General features: G+C 33.8%; 2 protein-coding genes across 2 annotated transcripts; one reads left to right on the top strand and one right to left on the bottom strand.

Moving 5' to 3' along the window:
* The first annotated feature begins 394 nt into the window (after positions 1-394).
* LOC107559919 (neuropilin and tolloid-like protein 2) lies at positions 395-6,582 on the top strand. The gene is made up of 7 exons (XM_016243952.1): positions 395-476; positions 650-793; positions 2,502-2,750; positions 2,887-2,934; positions 3,560-3,687; positions 4,676-4,897; positions 5,944-6,582. The coding sequence occupies exons 1-7, from the start codon at positions 395-397 to the stop codon at positions 6,466-6,468; spliced, it is 1,398 nt and encodes a 465-aa protein (XP_016099438.1). The 3' UTR covers positions 6,469-6,582.
* A 3,523-nt stretch (positions 6,583-10,105) lies between these two features.
* On the bottom strand, positions 10,106-17,336 carry LOC107559910 (transmembrane protein 116-like). The gene is made up of 11 exons (XM_016243941.1): positions 17,332-17,336; positions 16,559-16,658; positions 15,547-15,684; positions 13,842-13,949; positions 12,876-12,931; positions 12,599-12,727; positions 12,474-12,519; positions 12,316-12,387; positions 11,936-12,074; positions 11,749-11,819; positions 10,106-10,639 (listed from the first exon to the last, which is right to left on the bottom strand). Exons 1-11 carry the CDS (start codon positions 17,334-17,336, stop codon positions 10,487-10,489), a joined length of 1,017 nt encoding a protein of 338 aa, XP_016099427.1. The 3' UTR covers positions 10,106-10,486.
* Between the last annotated feature and the right edge of the window lie 1,481 nt (positions 17,337-18,817).

Here is an 18,817-nt window from a genome sequence, read left to right as displayed (position 1 = left end):
CACAAAAATATCAATCCGCACAATTGTTTTAAACATTGATAAAAATAATAGGCTAAATGTTTCTTGAGAAGCAAATCAGCATATTAGAATGATTTCTGAAGGATCAACACTGAAGACTGGAGTAATGATGCTGAAAATTTAGCTTTGCGTGACAGGAATAAAGTACTTTTTAAAATATATGAAACTAGAAAACAGTTATTTTAAACTCGATCAATAAAAACAGTAAAATCAGTAAAAACAGAAATATTAATAAAGTAATTACAGGCTTGTAAACATAAGAGACTTGACATACCTGCTATCTGAGTTGTGTTTGATTTCTTCATAGTGTGTATCTTGTTAAGAAAAGTTCACTGAACGTCCAAGACCACTCCAAGATGCCCAATACTTTGTAAACATGCCCCATTTTTGTTTTCTTGCAGCCTTGGTTCTGCTTATCCTGATAGAGGAGGGTTTCGCACTGGCACAGAAAACTCAAGGTTGGTTTGAAGTGGAAACTCACATGCAAAGCCACGTGTTTAAATTTGAGTGTGAGAGAGATTGAAACAGAACAAGAAATTGAAATGAACATTTAATGAGTCTTTCCCATCTGTTTTGCTTTAATAGCCTTTACCTTTAATGTAGATCATCTTATGTGTGTGTATCCTGTTAGCTTTGCCTCAGAATGTGGCTGTTGAGGATAAGAAACCGGCTCACTGCGGAACTTTGATCCAGACGGCAAATGGAGGATCATTCAGTTCTCCAAACTACCCCAACACTTACCCACCAAACAAGGAGTGTGTGTACATCCTGGAGGGTATGAGTCTCACTTCCACAAGCTTCCACAGATGCCTGTCCTATTTGTTGCTTTGGTCAAATATGCACTGCATACATAACCATTCAAAAGTTTGGGGTTCTTGCTGAATTAAAGGATTAGTTCACTTGCAGAATAAAAAATTCCTGATTTTCTCACACCCATGTCATCAAAGAGATTAAGGTTTTTGAGGAAAACATTCCAGGATTTTTCTCCATGTAATGGACTTCAGTGGGACCCAAGAGGTTGAAGGTCCAAATTGAAGTTTCAATGCAGCTTCAAAGGGCTCTACACGATCCCAGCCGAGGAATAAGGGTCTTACCTAATGAAACAATCTGCCATTAAAAAAAAAAATGTATATACTTTTTAACCACAAATGCTCTTCTTGCACTAGCTCTACTTCCCGCATTATGTAGTCACTTTGGAAAGATCATGTGTGACGTAGGCGGAAGTATCGACCCAGTGTTTACAAAGCAAGGTGCAAAGAAAGTCAAATGCCCTTTACAAACGATGTCAGACGATTTTGAAGTTGGAGGAGAAAATGAGATGGAGTTTTTCCGCCCTACAGTACCTTTTTGAACCGAAGTACACAGACGAAGAACTAACCACGTGTGACCTTTCCAACATGATTATGTGCATCTCTGAGCCAGTGCAAGACAAGCATTTGTAGTTAAAAAGTAGTGTGTTTTTTTTTTTTTTTTTAGAAAATGACAGATCGTTTCGCTAGATAAGACCCTTATTCTTTGGCTGGGATCATAAAGAGCCCTTTGAAGCTGCATTAAAACTGCAGTTTGGACCTTCAGCCCGTTGTGTACCATTGACTACATGGAGAAATAGAATCCTGGACTGTTTTACTCAAAAACCCTAATTTCTTTTCGACTGAAGAAAGAAAGACATGAACATCTTGGATGACATGGGTCTGAGTAAATTATCAGGGAAATTTTTATTCTGGAAGTGAACTAATCCTTTAAAGGTGCCATAGAATGAATGCATTGATACAATATTTTAAATTGTTCTCTGAGGTCCCCAGAGTGTGTATGTGAAGTTTTATCTCAAAATACCCCACAGATAATTTTTTATAGCTTGTTGAAATTGCCACTTTTAGGGTATGAGCCAAAACGCGCTGTTTTTTTGTGTTTGTCACCTTTAAATGAAAATGAGCTGGTGCTCCCGCCTCCCTTTTCAGAAGAGTGCGGAGCTTCAAGAGCTCATGCTTGCTCGCGGCATAGGATGCATTAAATTGATCAATAGTGACAAAAAAATACATTTATCATGTAAGATTTCAATTACAAACACCGGTAAATGCTGTGTTTTCAACTTTATATTCATCAAAGAATCATGAAAAAAGTATGAGTTTCCACAAAAATATTAAGCAGCACAACTGTTTTCAACATTGATAAGAAATGTTTCTTGAGCAGCAAATCAGCATATCTTGTGACACTGAAGCCTTGAGTAATGATGCTGAAAATTCAGCTTTGCATCACAGGAATAAATTGCATTTGAAAATATATTCAAATAGAAAACCATATCATATTTCACAATATTACTGTTTTTACTGTATTTTATTTATCAAATAAATGCAGCCCTGGTAAACATAAGAGACTTTTTCTCGCAAAAACCTCTTACCAACCCCAAACGTTTGAACAGTGGTGTATATTTCTCAGTCGCAACAGTTATTCATGTTGTAACCTCTGTTTCTCGTCCACTTCAGCCCATCCACGGAAGAGAATCCAGCTCATCTTCGATGACATCTACTACATCGAGCCGTCCTTTGAGTGTCGCTTTGATAATATTGAAATCCGTGATGGGCCGTTTGTTTTCTCTCCGTTGATTAATCGGTTCTGCGGGGCAAAGAGTCCAGGAATTGTCACCTCTTCCGGACGCTTCATGTGGATCAGGTTTACCAGCGACGAGGAGCTGGAGGGACTGGGCTTCAGGGTGGAGTATTCATATACTGCAGGTAAATGCATCTTGCAGATAGATCTTCATGCATTTAGATCTTAGAATCTTTTACTTGAATGCCGTTTTTCTCAGTTCCCTTTGTGTTAGTTTTATTGCATTTGATTTTTTTAATCAAAAACCTTTCTTGAGTCCAGATCCTGACTTTCATCTCCATATTGGGGGACTCTTGAATCCCATTCCAGGTAAACAGAAAATACATATGTATGTAGTATGGGGCGGGTGGTGGTTATTTCAGGGTGTTTGTCTACTTATTGCTTTGGATAAAAGCTTCTGCACTGACTACTTATGTAACTAGCATTTTTAAAGAATCATACATTTTATGGTTTTACATTTGATCAACTTTTGTGCTCAAAAATTGAAAACTGTTAGTAGGTGATTGAAAAGGTATACTGGTCTATGGCAAATATGTTTTAGATTTCTACTAACCTACTATCTAAACCTGATGTAGCAGCACATCCTTCAAAAAGGATGTTTTTGAAGGATTTTTTTTTTTAAGAAAGCCGTTTAAGTACTTGAGATTTGATTTTTCAAAATGTTTTGCTATCTATCGGAATGATATTTCACACACCCTCTTGTTCAGTTGCTATGGTTACGGCACCCAACAAATATAAATGTAAATTCCATATTTAGTGCATCAGTTATGTAAACTCCTGAATATTTCAGTGCCCTAGAATTTATTAGTATTACTTTTCCCAGCTGCTGTCTGCAGACTCTCAGGTCTCTTCTCAAGTACTTGAAAGATATCAAGTTATAATATTTGAATGCTGTAATGTTAATTTAATTGTCTTTGTTGTCTCCTCCCGTCAGACTGTCAGTTTGAAATGTCTGGATCAGATGGTATAATCAGATCTAGTCAAGTTGAGGAGGAAAACAAGGTGAAATTAGGGGAAGCACTGGACTGTATTTGGACCATACGAGCTCCACCGATGTCTAAGGTTAGTAATGCAGCTATGATGAAACATCTGCTTCTCTCACAGGTTTGTAACGGATCATGTACAGTTACTGATGTCGAGTCTTGGAATGAAGTTGTGTAAGATACAGGATAACATACAGCCAGCTGGTTATTATCATAAAATAAACCCCTCTATCAAAGTGCTCAATGAATATGCACAACATGACTGGCTTTTGCATTAAATATTTCAATTGAGTACACTTTAATTATTCTTAATTCATTTGAATATTTATTCATTTTAATTAATGTCTTTTCCCCATTATTATCCATGCTTTTAGAGCAGCGATTTAAAGCGTGATTATTTTGATAAATATTCACAGTCATCTACTACAATTACTTATTGACTTTGGAACATCATGCATTTATTGAACATTTTTTAAAGAACTTGTCTTTTTAACAGAGGATTTTCTTGAACTTTAAACATAGTCAACTGAAAAACAAATCGAATAAAAATTAGATAATTAAATAAAAGAAATATATCATGCATATAAAAAAATATAATATGCATAAAAAAAGAAGTAATATTATGCATACATGCATTTAAAAAATATAAAAATGAAACATAATAAATAAAAATACAAGTAAACTTTAGATAAACTGTAATACAAAAAAAAAAAATATATATATATATATATACACATTTAAATGAATTATAATGAATAATATTTTCTTATGTTTTCTTTCCAAATAAATACAATTAAATGCAGAAATTATTTTATGTAAGAAGAAAATCACTGTAGAGACATCAGTCTAACACAGATATGCAGGAAATCGGTGGCCTGCGAAAATGAACAATTATGCAGTTTGGCGGCTTGACATAAAAATATTTTGCAACAGAATACTGTAAGTGACCAATCAGAATCAGACAGTTTTTCAGATAGCCATAGAATAAAATGTTATACTGTGTATATACCATTATATGTACTTACAGTGCCATTAACTGTCTCTTTGTGTCTCTGTCACACACACAGATCTATCTCCGCTTTCTGGAATATCAGTTGGAGAACTCAAATGAGTGTAAGAAGAACTTTGTTGCAATCTATGAAGGCAGTAATGCCATTGAAGATCTAAAGGCCAAGTTCTGCAGCACCGTTGCCAACGACATCACGCTTGATAATGCTGTGGGTGTGGTCAGAATGTGGGCCGACGAGACCAGCAAACTGAGCCGCTTCCGTATGCTCTTCACGGTCTTTGCTGAACGTAAGCACTAATCTTCCTTTTTACATTCTGCAGTTTTATTCAAGTAATGGTTCATCCAGAAATGGAAATTCTGTCATTACTTACTCCTCCTCATGTTGTTCCAAAACCATATGCTGTTATTTATCCATTGAATGCAAAAGGAGATTTTTAAAAAACGGCTCACAAATTTAATTTTCCATTCTGTAAGTTTGAACTTTTTGGATGAAATTTTCCTTTATCTTCAATCCTTTTCTCTAGGAATGCATTATAACTATAAAAAAGATCTGTAACACACAAAAACATATTTTTCTTACCAAAAACCAGTGCTGCTAGATTTCAAACATGCTGTGTGAGAGGTCCATCAAATGGACAGTATTGGTATCGCATCATCCATGTGGCTTACAGTTTCTAACTTTTTTTTATATTTATCTTTTTATAATTATATATATATATATATGTATGTACAGTATGTCTATGTTCATGTGTATATATAAAATTATGTATTTTATTTACTAGTTTCATTTTCATTTGATTTGTTTTTTAAACAAATCCTTTTTTTATGTTCAATAAATATGATATTTCAATAAGTAACTGGGGTAGATAATAGTGATCTCAATATTGACCAAAATAATCACGAGTATGATTTTTGCCGGGACTAAGCAGCCTTACATGACAGCATGAATAATAATGACAAAATGCCATTCATTAAAATTAATAATTCATTAAAGAATAATTTAAAAGTTCTCAATTGACATATTTAATGCACAAATCCAGTCGTCATTGTGCATGTTCATTAAGCATTTTATTTAAACTTTTTACAAAAATGTTCTTTGCAATCTCTTATCAAAATGTAATTAGATTGTCCAAAAATCATATCCCTCTTAACTTAAAAAAAAATTAGAAATGCATGAAATTACAAAAGTAGAATGGGTTGTGAATGCCATTGTGCACTCACTTTAAGGATTTAAACCCTAATATTTGTTACATGATACATGTGATGATACTAATATTTAACATGCGTGAAAATGTGACCTTGCTAATGTGTATTTGTCTGCCGCAGGTTTTGAGCCGTAAGGGTTTATTCAGCGCTGCAGAGACGCAGGAGGTGCTGGAGCCTCCTCAGTACGAGCTCTTCTCCATGCGGGAAGCGGAGCTGCCGGAGGATCTGTCGGAGGAGCTGGAGAGTCTGCAGAAACTCCGCCGCTCCTCCAGCATGTCCCGCTGTGTCCACGAGCATCACTGTGGCGCTCCGAGCAGCGCCGCCTCCATCGTCATGGCAAGCAGAGCGCATCATCTCTCGCACGACTCTGATGACATGAGTACGGATGTTGGAGCCAGAGGCTGGGGCAGCTTCCACGGACGCAGGAGCAGCTCCCACTCGCACCCTTTCACGCACGACCCGCGCGCTCACGCTTACAGCGCCCAGAGTCTGAGAGAGGCACTGGAAGATGAGGAGCTGGGGCTGGAGGAACGGGTGATGGAGGAGATCGGCTACAATGATTTTATCACCCGTGGACGCAACGTCATGATGGTACGTAATCATGCCAACCCTGTCCAACAACGCTCCCTCTCTATGGACTTCTGAGTGGTGCGGAAGTCAGCTGACACTTTTTATTTGTCGTGTAAAAATTCAATAATATAATGCGTAGCTGTAAATGTTTGCCCACACCTACTTTTATTATTTTACTATTTTATTTCAAAGTTTTTTTCTTGTCGTTGAAACCTCCTTTGCCCTTCCTATACTTGATTTCAAGCCAAGTCCAGTATTTTTTTTTATTGGTGTTATTCTCATTCCTCAAAACCAGATTATGTAGTAAAGTTTTAAACACATGCCAATGGTGGTTAAATATCTCTTACTGGCCATGAAACGGTATTTTGCATAATTGTTTTGCTAATTAATTTTTTTGTCTCATGATTCCTTAGTCATTAGTCCACATTTTTGCATATATTCATGACCAGCAGCTTCATGTCTTTCTTTTTAACGAGAAGATTTTGTTACTGATAAATTCATTTTGATAGTTTAATGCAAAGACTTACACTACCATTCAGAGGTTTGGGGTACAGTAAAAACGGTAATATTCTGAAATATTATTACAATTAAAAGGACGGTTTTCTATTTGAATAGATTTCAAAATGTAATTTATTCCTGTGATGCAAAGCTGAATTTTCAGCATCATTACTCCAGTCTTCAGTGTCACATGATCCTTCAGAAATCATTCTGATATGCTGATTTGCTGCTCAAGAAACATTTCTGATTATTATCAATGTTGAAAGCAGTTGTACTGCTTGCTATTTTTGTGGAAAACTGATACATTTTTCATGATTCTTTAATTAATCTAAAGTTTAAAAGATGTATTGAAATAGAAATATTTTGTAACATTATAAATGTCTTTACTGTCACTTTTGATCAATTTTATTTTATTATAGTGTATATATTGAGTTCTGTAGTATATAAAACCACTGAAAAAATCATCAGAAACTGTTTTTTGTGAAGTAAAAGTTGTCAGATGGCTTGTGGATGATTTGATGAGTAGACGGTTTGTATGGAGAGATGGGAGGAAGGACTGTGGATTGTGTCTGTATTCATTTGATTTTGCTTTCTCTTCCCCTTTCTTTGAAGCAATCTAATCTGATGTAGGTTGGATTGTGCTGTGGTGTTTGGTGTTGTGGTTGTGTTTTAAAGGAGGCAGTGATGCTCACTGAGGTTTATTGAGGAGAGTAAGTCATTTCTAAAGTGTTGTTTATGACCGCCTCATGGGGATTACCAAGAGCATTGTCACGTGAACACAATTCTGTGAAAATAAATATCATGTTTTAACATAAAAAAAACTACTTTAGCCATTATTTTTTCATTGGTCCAACAGTGCTCCCTCATATGGACTTCTGAGTGGAGCGGAAGTCATATAATTCAGTAATATAATATAATACATAGCTGTAAATGTTCACATTTCTTTTATTATTTTACTAGTTTATTTCAATGTTTTTCTTGTCGTTCTCAGAACCTCCTTTTTGCCACCCCTTGAATCAGGGTTATTAAAGTAAATTAAAACCAAAACTAAAACCACAACCATTTTTTTTTTACACTGAAACTTAACTGAAATAAAAAATTAAATTACTTGCGTTTATTTAATTTCAGCTAGTTGCCAAAGCAACATTTCTTATTTTCATTTAGTTCAACTTGTACTAAAATAACTAAAACTGAAATAAAATTTATTTTAAATAATTGTATAGACATAAACTATAATAAAAATGACAAAAAAACACAACAAAATGAATCGACTTTTAACAACAATTACAATAAAAAACATAGTTTTAAAAAAGTAATTCAAAATATCTTTTTAAAAACTATAATAGTAGCTCAATGATGCAAAAATAACACTGCCTTGATTGCCATTCATTGATTTATTTGTTTTTAAGGTACACAAATTTATATCATTAACATTTTAATAAAAAAAACCCTCTTCTTAATACAGCAACAAGGAACTCAAGGTCATGCTATATTGTGATCTGTATTTGCATGTTTATATTGCATATTCACAATATAGCACATGCTCTAGTAATTTAATCATTGGTGTTTAATTTAATGTTTTTATTTCATACAAACATGCAGTTTGAACATTACTGCTTCTGTCATTTTTATTGTAGTATGAAGTTTTTCCACATAAAAACAGCCCTTAGACATTTATTTTGTAATGTAAAATTACAATTTTTAATAATAAAGAAACGTACAGTAAATATGTAACCAGAAAACTGGAATATAATAGTAATTTCTTCAACGATTTTTCTTTCATTCTTCCCAAATGCACATGAAACCACCCACATAAATGATTTTGTCTGACATCACTGCGCAGCCAAAGGACTTTTTTATGACCATATTATGACCGTAGACATAACCTTTGTCATAAACCAAACTGTACAGAAATGTCATGCCCTTTTCCCCTCGTCTGGTTCTCTCTAACATATTTCAGATGTTTTGTTCATTTTATTCATGTTTGTGTCATCTTGAGCATTCATGCATGGTTTGTCATGTCACACTTTAGATTGTCACGTGGAGTTTTATTTTAAATTCAGTAAATCTCCAGTTGTTTTCTTCATGCCTCACTGAGCCCTGTGTTACACATGCACATTTGTACTGTTTTTGCTACAGTAGCATATATTGGTCAGAATGACAGGATAGACCATAAAAATGAACATAAATAAACATACAATGAGACCCTTAATGCATAGATTTATTGTCTTTTGACTGAAAAACGGCTGTGTTTCTGATCATTAAAAGATGCTTTTGTCTAGTATTTATTACAGGAACAGTCATCTGAAGTTTAATGCTTTATTGAAAGGCATTAGTCTGCTTTTACTGATTAGCTAAATCTGCTGCTGTGAATTAATAAATCATAAAGATGCTACAGTTAAAATGCTATGCTTTCTTCATTTGAGCATATTTCTTTACTAAAATCTAGAAATCAGGTCTATTAACACAGACAAACTCTGTGAAATTAGGTCAGTTTCAGTGTTTGAGTCAGGAAGTTGCTAAAGGGAAATCCCAGGGCTGATCCCATATAATATACTTTATGTGCATACTAGTTTTTGTGATCAAATGATCACTAAAACTGTAATTTGTCATTCTTTTCAACAGTATAAATAGCCAAATGCCTCGCTCAAAGGCGTTTTAAAACTGTATTTTGATTGATAAACATTCAGGTTTTATGCATTTAATACTAAGCATGGCTGCCGAATACAAAATAGAATTCTATTTATATCTTTAATTATATAAATGAGGGGCTTTGGTTCTGTGAGTACCTTTCCATTCATTCATTAATTTATCCATAGGCACTAAAAAAAGTTAGCCTGCCTGAGGGTGTTTTTATTAAGCAATTTTGATATCACTTTTGATATAAAAAAAATTATATAACATTATGTAATATACCACATGATCCTGTTTTTTTCCACTCGTCACAATTTTATGGCCCTTGTAATACTGCAATAAACCCAATAAACATAATGGCTAATCTACCACAACTGAAATATATCTTGATTTTATTAATTTTTCTCAGTTTTGGATCTGATTGTGTCCAACCTGAAACCAAAGGAACGTTCATGCTGTCGACTCAACATATGACATGTGACATGATCATCCTGTTCAGTACATATCTGACTGTTCTGTACTAAAGAACTATCACACAGGAAACATTTTACTAGCATGGCTCTGTGGCATACTTTGCTTTGTCATTGTTAGGTAAGAGATGAAGTAGCAAAATTTCAGTCCAGAACTAGAAATACTGGCTAAACACAGATATTTATTGAACAAAACTGCAGTTGAACATCTTATCAAATATACAGCTGTTATTATATATCACTCTTGTAAGTAAGGTAAAAGTATGGTTTGAAAATAATCCACTAATAATTTGTCTTTTCGAGACTCCACTATTGTTTTATGCATTTGAAGTATACTACTGTTCTGCAGGCAGCAAAATATATAACATTTCCTATCAATGGTTATCACAAATATATATATAAAAATAAATAGAAAACATTTAAGCAAACATATTTGTAAAAGAAAGCTCGTATGTTTTTACACACATAACATGTACATGATTTCTGTGATTTCATGATGGCTCATTTAACGATTGGTCAAAGAAGGCTCTGCTAGAATAGGCCATGAGAGGCAGACGTTCCCCCAGCACGGCGTCTCTGAAATTGCGTCGTCTCCATGCGTACACAATACTGTTCAGAAAACCCTGGAGTGACACTGACAGCGCCTGTACAGCAGCACATGGGAGAAAATATTCCACGATTAAAACGTCTATGAATAGCAACTGTTTCTATGAATCTGAAACTATCTTATACAAACAGTTCCGTAAACAAGAAGTTTATATTGAGTAACTAACTACTATATATTTTAGATTTTAGCTTTGTAACAAATCAAAAGTCACTCGTACAGTCAGTCCCTTTTTTAATTTCAGAATAAATCAATTTTTTTTGACAAATCGGTTAAGTGAATAATTCACTCACAGTCAGTCACATGTTTCATTCCTCAATGAATCAGTGTTTCTTTGAACAAATCGGTTAAGGGAACAATTCAATGAGTCACTCATATAGTCTGTCACTTCTTTTGTTCCTGAATAAGGCAACGTTTTTGCAAGTATCAGTTGAGTGAATGATTCAATAACTCACTCATGCAGACAATGGCGGAATTCAGAACTGCGTACTAGCAAACTACTCTTAATATTTTTTCATTATTAATATCATTATATAGAAAATAGAGTTATTAGTATGTGGTTAGTAATTCAGAAAGTCACTTTTGTTACTGAAAGAAGCAGCTGTTTTTAACTAATCAGTTGAGTTAATTATTCAATGACTCACTCATACAGTCAGTCACTTGTTTGGTTCCTGAATGAATCAGCATTTTCAAATGATTGAATAAGTCAATGACTCACTCATGCAGCCACTTGTTTCATTTTGGAATGAACCAGTTTTTGAATGAATCAATTGAATGAATGATTCAATGACTCACTCATACAGTCACTCGATTAATTCCTGAATTAATCAGTGTTTTTAAATGAATCAGTTGACTGAACAATTCAATCACTTACTCATTAAGAAAGTCACTTGTTTCGATCCTTTACCAATCAGCGTTTTTGAACAAATTGGTTGAGTGAACAATTCAATGACTTATACAGAAAGTCACTCATTTAGATCCTGAATAACTCAGCGTTTTTAAACGAATTGGTTGAGTGGACAATTCAGTGACTCAATTAAAAATGCCCACTACTAATGCAAAGATGCATTACTAATGTATAATCTTACATAAATACTGAATCATTAATTACTATTTAACAAATGTTCTGCTTTAGAAAACATGCTTTACCTGTGTGACATAGAGAGGGAAGAGATGTTTTATCCTAGGTTGTGCGAAAGACAGACAGATGAGAAGTAGAGCTGAAAAAATTTAACATATTTAGTTCAATAAAATAATTACAGCCTTTTAGGTAAATACCTATAGACATATTGTATGCGTGTAGCATTTGAGAACATGTGTGTGTTATTGTACTGACCTGGTGCCCAGCAGAAAATGATAACAAGGATCATATATCGAGCCGAAGGCCAAATCCCACCTGGATGTCTCTGTATCCTTGTGATCAGGCTTGTGTTCTCATAGCGCCTATAAGAGCTCTCTAACTTACAGTACACCACCTACAGGATGAGAGATGCGTATTACAGGAGATTATTTACATAAAACACCTACAGTGACCAAAAGTATTTGGACACTTAAAAAGTCTAAAATATCAAACCATGTGGCATTTATTTTAAAGACACTAAGCAAAACATGACATGCAGCCCCTATGGATTTTTATGGTAAGACTGATGAAATATGTGTCAAATGATGTGATTTGTGATTAGTATTATTCATAAACTTGAATACGTGTGCACTCACTGTGCAGACGATGATGACCGTCAACACACTGCTCAATGTGAAAATTCGAATGAACTCCGCATGAGCTGCATCCTGTTGGACAAAAGACAGCATGATGAGAACAGCTTCAGAGGCGATTTAGCTGAACTCATTTGATGGTGCCTGTAATAATTTCTTACCACTGTTATGCAAGAGTCATTTGTGAGATGCAGGAAGAGAATGCAGCTGCAAGAGAAATCAGATAAGAATTAAGTAAAATGACACCGAAATGTACGTGCAAATGCTCACAGACACTCTTTCTTACCTGTTGCAGAACCTGGCGGTGGGTCCTCTGCTGACGGTTGTCAGCGTTGGCATCTGTGCTGGCGTTACAGTAGCTTCCATATAATGGACGGTACGAATGTAGATAAAGTATCCAATTATTGGTACAAGCCTAAAGCAATGATATGTAAACATACAGATCATTACATAAACACTGCAATAAAATTACTGCAAAGCATTTCTTTATCATATTTACAGTTGATATTTACAGCACATAAATCATTTAAATGCATTTATGAAAGCAAACTGGGACTACTCACCACGCAATAACATAGATCAGACAAAACCTCCTCCTTCTGAGTGATAAGTGTGCTAACTGAATGAATGCAAGACAAATTAGTACAATAGAAGTAGGAAAACAAATATATGCATGTATATATATATACTGCCGTTCAAAAGTTTGGGATCAGTAAGATTTTTTTATGTTTTTTAATGGAGCATCTTGTGCTCATCAAGGCTGTATTTATTTGATAAAAAATACAGAAAAAACTGTAATATTGTGAGATATTCTTTCAATTTCTAATATTGGTTTTCTGTTTTAATATACTTTAAAATATAATTTATTTCTGTGATCAAAGCTTAATTTTCAGCATCATTACTCCAGTCTTCAGTGTCCTTTGGATATCATTCTGATATGCTGATTTATTATCAGTGCTGGAAACAGTTGTGCTGCTTCACAAGGAAAGATCATGTGACACTGAAGACTGGAGTAATGATGCTGCAAATTCAGCTTTGCATCACAGGAATCAATTATATTTTAAAGTATATTAAAGGGGTCATATGATGTTGCTAAAAAGAACATTATGTTGTGTAATGCAATGTGTTTATGTGGTTTAAAGTGAAAAAAACACATTGTTTTCCACATACTGTATATTATTGTTTCTCCTCTATGCCCTGCCTTTCTGAAACGCGTTGATTTTTACAAAGCTCATCGGTCTGAAAAGCGAGGTGTGCTCTGATTGGCCAGCTATCCAGTGCGTTGTGATTGGCCGAATACCTCAAGGGTTCAATCAGGTAGAAACAATTCCTGGGATATTTCTACGAAATGTACTGAACAGAGATAATTGTATGTGTCTAAAGAAAATGCGGGAGGAATGTGGCACAGCCTGACAGGTCTCAGACTGCCAAACTGCTACGTCTGCAAACATTCATACCTGCTCTCATGTTGATTTGATTTATAAAACAGTGACGGAGAGTGAATGTTTATGAGCAGTAACCCTGCTCACCTGGGTTTCAAAGGCTTCCTGCACTGGTTTTTCCCTCCATCCTTGAAACGCATGTGCTGACTCATAGGCATAAATGATGACAAGCAGAAATGAGACGCAGTAAAAGGCCTGAGGAGACACAGAGAGTTAATGCTTAAACTACTGAAGTTAGTCCACAGCAAAGTATTTGGACACACATGACTGACTTTGTTTGATTTAAACAAAAACTGTTGACATTTCAATTAAAAAACCTTTTGCTGCATTGCTTCAAATTAGTTTTGACAAATATGAAATGTGCATGAATTCCTGTAGAATTCTACCATTTATTTATATATTTAAATATTTTATGTATATTTAATATATATATAACAATATACTTTAAATCAATCTTATATACATGTATATTATATATTATTAATATATTATTTATATATTTCAAATGAAATATACACTACCACTCAAATGTTTGGAGTAAGTATGATTTTAAAAAAATCTTATTTTTATTCAGCAAAGAGGGACTAAATTGATCAGAAGTGACAGTAAATTATATTATAATGCTACAAAAGATTTCTATTTCAACTAAATTCTGTTTATTTAAACTTTCTATTCATCAAAGAGTCCTGGAAAATTTTTTATAATGTTTATGTATCATGGAAATGTATCAAAATGTTAAGCAGCACTGTTTTCAACATTGATAATAATAAGAGCCATTATTAATAACTAAGCTGCAAATCAGCATATTAGAATAATTAAATTCTGTTTATTTAAACTTTCTATTCATCAAAGAGTCCTGGAAAATTTTTTATAATGTTTATGTATCATGGAAATGTATCAAAATGTTAAGCAGCACTGTTTTCAACATTGATAATAATAAGAGCCATTATTAATAACTAAGCTGCAAATCAGCATATTAGAATAATTACTGAAGGTTCATGTGACACTGAAGACTGGAGTAATGATGCTGAAAATCCAGCTTTGTATTACAGGAATAAATTACATGTTAAAAATTGATTAAAATAGAGAACACTTCTTTAAATTGTAATAATATTTCAACAGTTTTTACTGTATTTTTAAACAAATAAATATAGCCTTGGTGAGCATAAAAAATACATCTGAGTTAGTCCAAACTTTTGACTAGTAGTGTATATAAAAATTACATTTCATAATATGTGCCCAAACATTTGACTGTGTTTTAAGCAGTATTAATAAACAGTTCCTTTACCGTGGTGACCTCAGTGGTTATCCTCCTGTCAATAATACACTCATGTTTTTACTGTACTACTGTGTCAGCTCAGTGTCAAATGAGGGTTTTACAGGGCAGTGCATGACTCAGTGTTCTATACAGTATGTGCATGCATGTGGCTCTTCAACTGTTTTATAGTGACACACAATAATGCAGAAAATCTGCAAAGCACTGAATAAACATCTAGTGTGTAACTCTACACCAACATCTCACTGTTACAGAGATGTTCATTTTTTAGCCGCTCAAGGAAGTCGTTGCATAACAAGGCCATTATTCAGCAAATGCATGGTACAGGGCATTGTGTCGTACACCCTAGAGATATTGATTTTTGCGCACTGAATGTGCGCATGTAGTGTGAGTATCCCCAGCAGCGATTGGAGATGTTTACAATTACTTTCAGACTTTTATTGCAGGTTATCCTAAATCGTGTTGATTAGATAACAGCTATGAATAATTTCATGTTTCAGTGTCAGCGTTTCTCACCAAAGACAAAGGCAATCCGTAGTTGCACATCTCTTCACTGAACGGCCAAATTTCATGGGGTAAATTAATTATGGCGGTGATCATCAAAACAAGCGATGCCAGGAAATCTGCCAGTGCCAGCTGAAGAAGAGGCTTTGCCTGTAACACAAGAACAATGACAGAGAAACATTAAAACATGAAGAACATGCTGCATATCTGCAAACGAAGAGGCCACATTCAGTGAGAAGAAATATTTTATACAAATGTTTTGGAGAACTTTGCAAAGAAGTTATCTAAAGTGTGTGATACTGAAGAAGAGAGCTGTATGCAGTGACATAATCAGATTTAGTTTTCATTCTCAGCCTGTGTCTGAGTGCACTGGCCCACTGTTAGCCAATATTGACCATCACTGTTGACTTTTGCAGCAATAGTGGGGAATGTATGTACTCTAAATGTGCTTCAGCTGGGGAATGTAGATCCATCAAATTCAGCCTCATTGCAGTCGGTTTGTCCACTCAAAAATTCAGATTATCTGCTGGAAATATTCAAGTAGGCATTTTATGTGCCTGTTAAGAGGATGCATTGTTAAAAAAAAAAAGATTTACTGGTAATTTTTTGCCAGGACATTATCAAGTATTTTTATGCACATTTCTGTTAACCCTAAAACACAATGCAATGCAGTGCAAAATTCAAAATACACGCAAAACATCTGTATAAAATTACAGTGTGGTGGCTTGATCAGATTTGTTCCCCAAGATGGAATTTCACTATTGCATACAGATCAGGGTTATTATAGCTAACCAAAACTGAAACCATCAAAAACCACCCTTTTCCTTAAAATAAAATAAACATTAACTAAAATAAATATAAAAAAGTTTATTTCAGCTAGTAGCTTGATGTCCTAAAAAAAACTACAACTAAAAAAATATATATATAATTTTAAAGTTTGAGTTTTTTTCTTCTTCCAATTTGAGTAGTTTATATATTTATATAGAGCATTTCTTTCTCTTCTCTGTCTGTGTGTGTGACTCACCTGTTCATTGAGATGCCTTCTCTTTATGATGGAAACCACAACGACAGAACAACTACCTATCAGACTGCAACAGAAAGAAAAAGTGGTTACAATAATAAACCTAGAACAACAACCACGCATGAGACACAAGTTAAGAATTCTACTTTCTCTGTCCTGGTCTCTTACACTGTGAAAAGTGGTAAGCTGCAAAAGCAATCTTAAGGAATTATTTCTGTCTCATCTAACACTTTACATTTAGTTTTGTCCATGTAAACGAATTATTTAGATGTTACATATAGGTCTTTTGACTTAAATAACATCAATTATTTTTGATGCTACCACATTAACCACATAATTTATTAAAAACATTGCTGTGGTTGGTCACAAATCTGTATAGAGGTACTGTAAACAGACAAGACATACAATATTGCCATAAACAACATACAATGCCACAGAAAACACTTTAATTTGCATGATTAAGAACAAAAATAAAGTAACATCTAAACGTTAATGTGATGGTTTGTGCTGAAAGGACTCACACTTTAACAATATTAAACATAATTGTAACTGTAAATACAAATGGCATAAATACTGACTCATTGTTTCAGTAAATTATAAAGGCAATTCATATTTTTACTTCAAAAAACATGTCTGTTTTATAATAAAACGTACTATATTGTCTTTTAAATTATAATATCACTGTTTTATGATAGGAAAAATGACAATTATCCCATCAAACTGTAATATTGTAGTATGTTTACATTACATTTCTTTTCAAATTTCTAACATTTTACCCCATCAAATGGTAATATTGTAGTATGAACAACTCTCGTTATGTCGATATAATGAGAAAATTAAGTCGTTATAACGAGAAAACAACTCTCGTTATGTCGATATAACGAGAAAATTAAGTCGTTATAACGAGAAAACAACTCTCGTTATGTCGATATAACGAGAAAATTAAGTCGTTATAACGAGAAAACAACTCTCGTTATGTCGATAAAACGAGAAAATTAAGTCGTTATAACGAGAAAACAACTCTCGTTATGTCGATAAAACGAGAAAATTAAGTCGTTATAACGAGAAAACAACTCTCGTTATGTCGATATAACGAGAAAATAAGTCGTTATAACGAGAAAACAAGAAGGAAAAAAAAATAATGCATGGCCGCTTAGAACTTCCGTACACACCCCTAACTCGGACCCAAGTTTAACTCACTACGGTCACTAAAATTAGTATACAATGCCCTCTACTGGTCAAAAACGAATTTGCAACAGTTTGAGAGAATAAATTTTTGTCCAATGCAAATACTGCACGCATTATTAGGCTATTATTGAACTGAGGGAGAAAATAAAACCGAATATATATTTTGGTATTGCCTAGTTTGCTACAAAGTTCAGTCACTTTCGAAGTAATTTAAAAATAGTGGGTGAAAGGGACATAACATTATAAAAATCATAATTTAATTGTCAATAGTTATTTTATTTTATTTTATTTATTTAACTGGGAAAACGCAGAATTAGCTATACAGCTAATTTGCATCTGCAGTCCCTGGGCAGGATGTTGTTACAAAATTACAATATTCAGTCACAAACAATAAAATACATAAAACTCATACAATACCACATCAGCTTGATTGTTGTAAAACGAAAACCAACAATAATAATAAAAAATAATTAATTAATAAAAATACCAATGTAAAATATGTGTTTTTCCATTTGATATAACAACAACAACAATATTAGTGAATTAATGAACGAACGAAAACGTTACATGGATTTCTGTTATGAATTTAGATGTTGTTTTTTGCTTAATAACAAACAAACAACAAAGATAAAAAAAAACAAGATTGTCCAGTACATTCAGATTCGGCGTGGATACATATAGTCATCAGACAATAAAAAGCAAGTGGGAGTTTCAGAAAATATCGGATGGGCGATACCACTTATATTGTTTTCGATACGATACCGATATTTTTCAAGACAGTATCGTCGATATCGATACCGATACGATACTTCTGAACTAAACTTTTAAATGATGAAATGTATTAAATTATTAAATTACTAAGAGTAAAATGGGTAATGATAACCACTTAACTTTGTTTAAAACACATTTTAACATTCGATACGCCTTAATTGTAATTTATTAGGTTATATTTTTGTTTACACGTGGTTCAAATGTGTTTTTTGTTTACACATGATTCAAATCTACAAATACTACAGTTGAACTATGGTCACTTTAGTAAAACCATGGTTCATTATCATAAGGGACTGCCAGTGA

Source organism: Sinocyclocheilus grahami, unplaced genomic scaffold, assembly GCF_001515645.1.
Source record: "Sinocyclocheilus grahami isolate Dianchi unplaced genomic scaffold, SAMN03320097.WGS_v1.1 scaffold22.1, whole genome shotgun sequence".
Classification (NCBI taxonomy): domain Eukaryota; kingdom Metazoa; phylum Chordata; class Actinopteri; order Cypriniformes; family Cyprinidae; genus Sinocyclocheilus; species Sinocyclocheilus grahami.
The sequence above is the reverse complement of the archived record's forward strand: the minus strand, read 5'-3'. Positions and strand labels throughout refer to the sequence as shown.

What these genes read in the sequence shown, in the direction of transcription:
- LOC107559919 (XM_016243952.1), top strand. Translation starts at nt 395, where the DNA reads ATGCCCCATTTTTGTTTTCTTGCAGCCTTGGTTCTGCTTATCCTGATA. An exon ending in ACTCTTGAATCCCATTCCAG is followed by an intron (nt 2,935 to 3,559) that starts GTAAACAGAAAA and finishes TCCTCCCGTCAG; the next exon opens with ACTGTCAGTTTGAAATGTCT. An exon ending in GTATGCTCTTCACGGTCTTT is followed by an intron (nt 4,898 to 5,943) that starts GCTGAACGTAAG and finishes TGTCTGCCGCAG; the next exon opens with GTTTTGAGCCGTAAGGGTTT.
- LOC107559910 (XM_016243941.1), bottom strand. An exon ending in ACGGATTGCCTTTGTCTTTG is followed by an intron (nt 13,950 to 15,546) that starts GTGAGAAACGCT and finishes GTGTCTCCTCAG; the next exon opens with GCCTTTTACTGCGTCTCATT. An exon ending in TCCCTCTCTATGTCACACAG is followed by an intron (nt 10,640 to 11,748) that starts GTAAAGCATGTT and finishes GCTGCTGTACAG; the next exon opens with GCGCTGTCAGTGTCACTCCA.